At 36.9% G+C, this 8,234-nt stretch overlaps 1 protein-coding gene across 1 annotated transcript; it reads left to right on the top strand.

The window, feature by feature from the left end:
• Positions 1–2,229: 2,229 nt before the first annotated feature.
• LOC122700456 (olfactory receptor 4A15-like) lies at positions 2,230–3,147 on the top strand. The gene has a single exon (XM_043913364.1). The coding sequence runs from the start codon at positions 2,230–2,232 to the stop codon at positions 3,145–3,147; it is 918 nt and encodes a 305-aa protein (XP_043769299.1).
• The last annotated feature ends 5,087 nt before the right edge of the window (positions 3,148–8,234 follow it).

Raw genomic sequence — 8,234 nt, 5'->3', positions numbered from 1 at the left:
CTGCCTGAAATCATATGACAACCTTTATCTGCATTTGAAATAAACCTTAAATAACTTATTCTGAAGTTAGCATTAATAATATTTGGAAATAAATTCAGATATTATCTTCAAAGACAAAGCTTAAACTTAGAAGAATATTTGCCTATTTTTAAGGTTTGATTTAAGCTAGAAAGTTTTTACATATTTCATTTCTGTCCAGATTTGATTATCCCTTTTGGTGATATGGTCTCAATTTACACTTTATGCTTTTTCCCCCAGAGGGCAGGATTCTATAAGTCCTGTTCCACATGGTGATTGTTCTGGTACCATCTCTGGAGACAACGACTCTACCCTCAAAATTATGATTAATGTTCCAATGAATTTAATTAGGCAAAAATCACCCTTGGAGATGGACCTACTGAATGCCTCACCTGTATGTACTGCAGTTAAATATAGACCAAGTGTTGACAGCCCTTTGCCTTTAACCTGAGGAGTGTTTGTCTGCAGTAGCAATCACATGACAGACCTACTAGAATTAAAATGATGGACTCAGAACATAATAAAGTGTATACATGAAATCATTCCCATCCTTCAAGAAACCCAAAATTCAACAATGCTGTCAGGACAATATAAGTGGGAATCAAAATTTTGCAAAGTCCATTTCACTTTCACCAGTATAGACACAAGCAGCAAATTAATTTTTTTTAATCAATCCTTACATAATTTGAAGTTTTCTCTCTCTCTCTCTTTCTCTGATTAAAATGGTGATTTAACATTTGTTTGTTATCAGGACAAATTCTGATGATAGTAAACATTTTGAGCTTCTTTTCACAATCAAGATTCAGAGTTCCTTAGGTAACAGGACATTCATATTCATTTTGAAAATTCCAATAATTGAAAAGTATTTTTTTTCTGAATGTCTGAGATGAATTACACTTCCTGCAAGATTGACTCAAAATCCAGTGATGCTGAATGTACCTTGCTCATTATTTTGCCAGAGATGGCATCAGTGCATGAAGGACTAATGGCATCAGTGCATGAAGGACTAAAGAGATGGCACCAGAGCTCAGAACATGGATTGAATAACTTTCATCTTCTGCAGGTAACCCAGGAAGTGTATTCAGACACAAAATTCTTAACGAGGCTTTCTGTTTTGTAAGAGTACATTGGTGGAGTGAGAATTCAACCCTTTAAGAGTTTTCCTTTGTGATTTTCATAATCAGCCATGTTAGGATTTCTTCATGATTATTAAATATGTAAAAACTGATTCTATTTGGTGATATACCTTTTGGATAATTTCATATTCTAATGATCTGAAAAAAAATTTACCTTCCACAAAGTACTCTTAGAAATTAATTTCAAGGTTAATGATATGGCAGTATTTTCATTTCAGGTTTTTATAACTCTGACCCTACTTTCAATTTTTATGTTCTCTAAATACAGCATGCTAATCTGTTAAAATTAAATGATGAGGTAGCATCCATATATCTTGACTGATTGACTTCCAAGAACTCAAGCAAATACTGTACTAAGCAAGCTGTGACTTCAAGTCCTACTTTTCTATTCACAGACGAGCTTCAGCATCTGATCATATGTTTGTTGGTCACTCAGAGGCATTTTTCCTCTGTTTGTTGACATTTTAATTTATTTCATATTTTTATCTTTTGTTAGTTAATTGCTTACAGATCTTTACTTTCGATAATAACTCTGTGCATATCATCTAACATGTGTATATTCAGACTATTTTGTCCATTGGTGTTTTGTTATACTTTCCTAAGTTCTTTAAATATTTGAAATTTTTAGATATATTTGTTTGAGATTAATTGATTGGTTAAGAAGTTTCTTCCAACCCTAGAAGGAGGAAAGTCACCTCTTTCATGAAATGGACATTAAATCTTGCTTTACTTCTTTTTAAAATTTTAATCAGCTTTTATTTTTGTCTGAGATATTAGCCATATGTACAATTTAAAGATTCTAGATAGAAAATTAGTTGCAGGGCTTCACTCATTTAGTGTTCTTTTCTCACACTTTTTTATTTTTTATTTACTTGCCTACCTATTAGTTTGTGGTCAAGGAAGATGATTTATTCAGCCTTGTATTATATCTGAAAGTACCCAAACATAATGAACCACAAGGACTGTTTGTTGAATAAAAAACAAATTATTTTAAGATTTTAGGAAGTCACTTTTAATAATTGTATTTATAGATAATGCTGTCCTGAACTCTAGAATAAGACATACAGAAGAACCTATGGAACAAAGGAAAAATGTAACTGAGTTTGTCCTCTTGGGGCTCACTCAGAGTGTTGAGGGGCAGGAAATTTTATTTGTCATGTTCTTGCTCATTTACATTGTGACCATGGTGGGCAACCTGCTCATTGTCTTGACTGTGGTACTCAGCCCAACATTAGATGCCCCTATGTACTTCTTTCTTGGCTACTTATCATTTATGGATGCCTTTTATTCTACTTCAATCACCCCAAAGACAATTATAGACTTACTCTATGAGAAGAAAACCATTTCATTTCAAGCTTGCATGACCCAGCTTTTTACAGAGCATCTATTTAGTGGTGCTGAGGTCTTCCTCCTGGTTTTCATGGCCTATGACCGCTACCTGGCCATCTGCAAACCCTTGCATTATTTGACAATCATGAATCACAGAGTGTGTGTTCTGATGCTGCTATTGGCTTGGGTTGGTGGGTTTTTACATGCTCTACTTCATATTATTTTCTTTTACAACCTTCTGTTCTGTGGCCCTAATGTCATTGACCACTTTGGGTGTGATACGTATCCTTTGTTAAAACTTGCCTGCACTGACACCCACATTACTGCCCTCACAGTAGTTGCCAATGATGGGGCGATCTGTATTACCATTTTTACACTCATACTCATCTCCTATGGGGTCATTCTGTGCTCCTTGAAGACTCTTAGTCAGGAAGGGAAGCATAAAGCTTTATCCACCTGTGGCTCCCACATTACAGTGGTGGTCCTCTTCTTCGTGCCCTGTATTTTTACGTATTTGAGACCTCCTGTTACCTTACCCATTGATAAACACTTCGCTGTGTTTTACACCATTGTCACCCCTATGCTGAACCCTCTAATCTATACTCTGAGAAATGGAGAGATGCAAAATGCCATGAAAAAGCTATGGATCAGAAAAAAGCAATGAAGCAGCTGCAAAATATATTACTTATTTTCAACAAACAATTGCTCTTTCAATGAGCAAGGAAAGTCATGTGTGATTTTTTTTTAAACTGTAATAAGTGTCTCCTCAGTTTAAATAACTTGGGTATGATGAAAAAGGTTTATCATTTGAATACTTCCAATGATCAAAATAAGCTTATAAACATTTCATATTTTCCTAATGCAAACTATATATTTAGTTTGAAACACGTTTTTATGATTTCTGCAATTTTCGAGGAAAATGTATACAGTTTGGGGGTATAAAATATCTCTATTGAAGCAGTAGATTTATGTTCTATATGATGAGTTATACTGCAGCTAATACTGCAAATTTATGTAATTAGGGAAAGGTTTTCTCATGTTTTCTCTTCAAAAATGTAATCTTCTTCAGAATAGAGCTCATTACAGATTTCTGGAAAAATAATTTAAAAAATGTGATTAAAAACGGTTTATGCCTTCATACACAAAGACATTCCATATTAACATTTGAAGTCGATTTCTTATTTCTCTATGAGATTCTTTATGCACATTATTTTATTTCTATTGTTTAGCATGTTAATGTTGAAGAAGAATGTTTCAGTCATAATATTATTGAGGAGGTTGTGTGCCGGGAGCCGGCACACGAGATCCCACCCATGACAAGGTCATGAGGGAGAAAGCCTGATGGGCAAGGCGGATCAGGTTTTCAGGGATTCCGAAAAGCTGCCCCCGGCGCTCACCTTAAAGATGGTATCTGTCTTTCTGGTGCTTGCTTCAATAGACTACTCCCTAATTTCTGTGACACAGGCAGAAGGCCTTCCCCGATCTCTTTCCAAATAAGAATCAATTTAGAACTTTAACCAATAAGTTTCCCGGGCAGTGGTATTTTATGAGATTATCCAGGGTGAAAGGAGGGTTTTAATTTAAACTCCTTCGCTGGTATTTTAGTTTGCTTGGCAAATGCGTCTATGCCCTTGGTGCTAATATGCATGATTGCTTATAATACCCTAATCATAAAACAGCATAAAGAACCTGATCACATAAAGGCCCTAATAGGCACAGAGCCCTTCGGGGGTGAGGAAGCCCTATTAGAGAACATAAAAATATTATTCTAAAAGTGGTTATAGTTAAAGATTTAGAAAAATAAGAGTTTAAAATTGTTAATTTTAACCAGGAATGCTAAACAGGGGCTGCCTCACTGGAGCTGCAGAGTCTTTGTGTGGTAAACCTTTTAGATAAATTTAACTGATAACTTCTGCAAAAGGACTGACCTTTGTGTTCATTAAAGAATAGATTATGGGAAACAGCTTTGCATTCACCTAGGTCATAAAATGTCAATAGGCCCCAAGGCCAGAAGATAATGTACAAGACCCTCATAAACAAAGAAGTATGCAGAAAACACCCTGGTTTCGTGCAGGACAAGCTGATGTAATGTTAAACTATCTTCCCCTTAGAAATGTACTAATTTAGGGTATAAAAGCCACGGTAAAAAATAAAGCATTGCCAGACCCTGCAAACACCCCCGTCTGGTCATTCTCTCTCTCTCTCTCTCTCTCTCTCTCTCTCTCTCTCTCTCTCGCCAACGCGGTTCATCCTGAGGGTATCCCCTGGATCCTGCCGAGGCTGGACCCCGGCAGTTATGTTTGTAAAAATAATCTGAAAGACTAAAGTTTTATACAGAAAAATAAACAAACCTTACTCAGTATTCCAACTGGGTAATCACATTAGTGCCTCTTTTTTGCAGCTTTGTTTGGGGTTACGTTTTCATAGAGGTGGACCCGGTAAAACCCCTGCTGCATGTTCAGTGTCCTGGTCACCTTTTCTGCTTACATAACCTTCTGTAGAGACCCAGGCACACTGGTCTCTCTCATGTGTAAATTTAGCACAATCTATCATCCGTGCACTTTAAATATTCAGTTTGGAACTTGACACCTAAATATTTGGGGTTATATCATTGTTAAGAAAGATTCTGACAATATATACCATTATTATCTCTCTTATTAATATAATAGAGATTGCTAGGTAATAAAGATGCCAGAATATATTGTTTTATTTGACAGAAACTGCATTCATAAAATCCTCCTCTGAATTAGGCTTGAAACAAAATATTATCTGCCTCTAATATGGTCAGTGCATGTGGTCAAAGAAGATGATTATTTTGCCTCTCTTGTTTACTCTGGTTTCATGAGGGGCTAAGCCTCTGGGGTGATGAGTGCTTTTTACTAGTAAATCACACGGTGTGAGCAGAGAAGGCGACCGCACCCCACTCCAGTGCTCTTGCCTGGAGAATCCCGTGGATGGAGGAGCCTGGTGGGCTGCGGTCCATGGGGTCGCTAAGAGTAGGACCCGACTGAGCGCCTTCACTTTCACTTTTCCCTTTCATGCAATGGAGAAGGCAATGGCAACCCACTCCGGTGTTCTTGCCTGGAGAATCCCAGGGACAGCGGAGCCTGGTGGGCTGCCGTCTGTGGGGTCGCACAGGGTTGGACACGAATGAAGTGACTTAGCAGCGGCAGCAGCAGCACGCTGGGTGAGAAGCCTCATATCCTGATTTTTATGCCTATTACCTGAAGATTTCTCATATCTCAGTGAAAGTGCTAGTCACTCAGTTGTGTCCGACTCTGTGTGACCCCGTGGACTGTAGCCCACCAGGCTCCTCTGTCCATGGGATTCTCCAGGCAAGAATACTGGAGTGGGGTGCCATTTCCTTCTCCAGGGGAACTTCCTGACCCCAGGATCAAACCCGTGTCTCCTGAATTACACACAGATTCTTTACCATCTGAGCCATCAGGGAAGCCCTTTATTATCTCAAGGTCTTCTCAAATAAAATACTAATCACCAAATAATAACAAGCCTTTGGGTTTATTAGAACTTATGTAATTTATTTCTCCACTTTGGGATGTTGCTATAGACTGAAAGTTTATTTCCCTCTCCAAAATCATAAGTCAAATCCTTTCTAATGTGATGGTATTGGGAGGGGGGCCCTCTGGGTAATGAGTAGGTCATAAAAGCTTCACCCTGATGAGTGGGATTGATACCCTTATAAAGAAACATCAGAGAGTTTACTTAACTCTTTGGCATATGAGGACACAGGAAAAAAAAAAAGAAAAAAGGCTGTATGTGACCTAGGGACAGGACCTCACCAGATTTGGAATCTGTCAGCACCTTAATCTTGGATTTCCTAGCCACCAAACCACTGAAAAATAATATTGCTTAATCTTTTAGTCTATGATGTTCCATAAAAGCAGGCCATGTATACCAAGACATATGTTTCATTAATTTTCAAACTTGTGTATTATTTCAAGTAATAAGATAAAAATATTTGCTAACTCTCTATGTTCCTTAGTTTATAAGCTTCCTGAAGTCAGGGACATTGTTCTGTCTTTATATTTTCTATTCCTCCAGTATATGGGGCATAGAATCCACTCTATAGATTTTGTCAATTATCAGAATTATTGGTCTATTGGAGTGAGAATCTTTACTAAAAGGTTATGATTAACTCTTTTTACATCAAATATACTTACAAATAATACTATTCCTTGAAATCTCTTACAAACATTTATTCTATTGTTTATGTTAAATTTTAAGTGTTTTATATATAGCTCTTATTTTCATATTTTTCCTTTTTATTTCTTCTACCACATTACTTTTGAAAAGTTTCATTTCCTAGCAATTATTTTAAAGTTTTAACCTCTTTTTTTTAAAAAAACAACTGATGGTATAATGCCATTTGAAGAAACATGGATGGACTGAGAAAGTATCATTCCAAAGTAAGTCAGAGAAAGAAAGACAAATAGCATACAATATCATTCATACGTGGAATCTAAAATATAACACAAATAAATTTTTCCACAGAATAGACACAGACTAAAGACACAGAGAGCTGACTTGTGGTCACCAAGGGGTTATCTGGGGAGAGGGATGGACTGAGTTTAGGATTAGCAGATGGAGATGATTATGCTTGCATTGTATAGGCAACAAGGTCCTACCATATGGCACAGGGAACAATAGTCAATGTCCTGTGATAAAGCGATAAAACACCATATAAAATATATGAAAAAGAATATGTGTGTGTATATGTATAATGGAGTCACTTTGCCATGTAGCAAAAAATAAAGCATTGTAAATCAATTACCCCTCAATAAAAGAATTGAAAAATTCAATTATTCATTAACAACCTAGAATTTACTTTTATTTGTGATAGGTAAATATTTAAGCCTATTTTTCCCAAACAGGTAAAATAATCTATCAACATAATCATTAATTTCAGTTTATTTGACAATTTTCTTTTTACTATGTGAGGTTATGACACCATTTAGAAGGCTGAATTCTGAGGAACTTGCTCCTCCTCATCACTCTCCTCCTTTGCTACCTTCTCCTCCAGCTCTAAACATCAGGCTCATTTTGAAAAGTTTGCAAACTTCCCATAAAAGTATATATAGCTTGCCGTGACACTATATATTTGCTTTGATGAAAATTACATGTTTTAATAATATATTTTCTCATCCAGAATAAGACACATATCGTATTCACTGATGTCTCAACAAAAATTTGTAAGTATCTCCATAGAGTGTATACAAATCTTGTCTTTTCATTTTCTTATAGAAAAGGATGACTCTCTTATTTGCATTTGATTTACTGACACATTTTCAATGAACAGCTCAGAGAAGACTCAGTGTCTTTTTCTGGTGTAAATTATAGCTCATTTTTAAAGGTCACAGGCACATCAGTCAGTTCAGGTCAGTCACTCAGTCATGTCCGACTCTTTGTAATCCCCATGAATTGCAGCATGCCAGGCTTCCCTGTCCATCAACAACTCCTGGAGTTTACTCAGACTCATGTCCCTTGAGTCAGTGATGCCATCCAACCATCTCATCCTCTGTCATCCCCTTCTCCTCCTGCCTTCAATCTTTCCCAGCATCAGGGTCTTTTCCGATGAGTCAGTTTTTCACATCAGGTGGCCAAAGTATCGGAGTTTCAGCTTCAGCATCAGTCCTTCCAATGAATATTCAGGTCTGAAGTCCTTGAGGACTGACTGGTTGGATCTCCTTGCAGTCCAAGGGACTCTCAAGAGTCTTCTCCAACACCACAGTT

The sequence above is a fragment of the Cervus elaphus genome, chromosome 1, assembly GCF_910594005.1.
Source record: "Cervus elaphus chromosome 1, mCerEla1.1, whole genome shotgun sequence".
Classification (NCBI taxonomy): Eukaryota; Metazoa; Chordata; class Mammalia; order Artiodactyla; family Cervidae; genus Cervus; species Cervus elaphus.
This window is presented reverse-complemented; position numbering and strand designations above follow the sequence as displayed.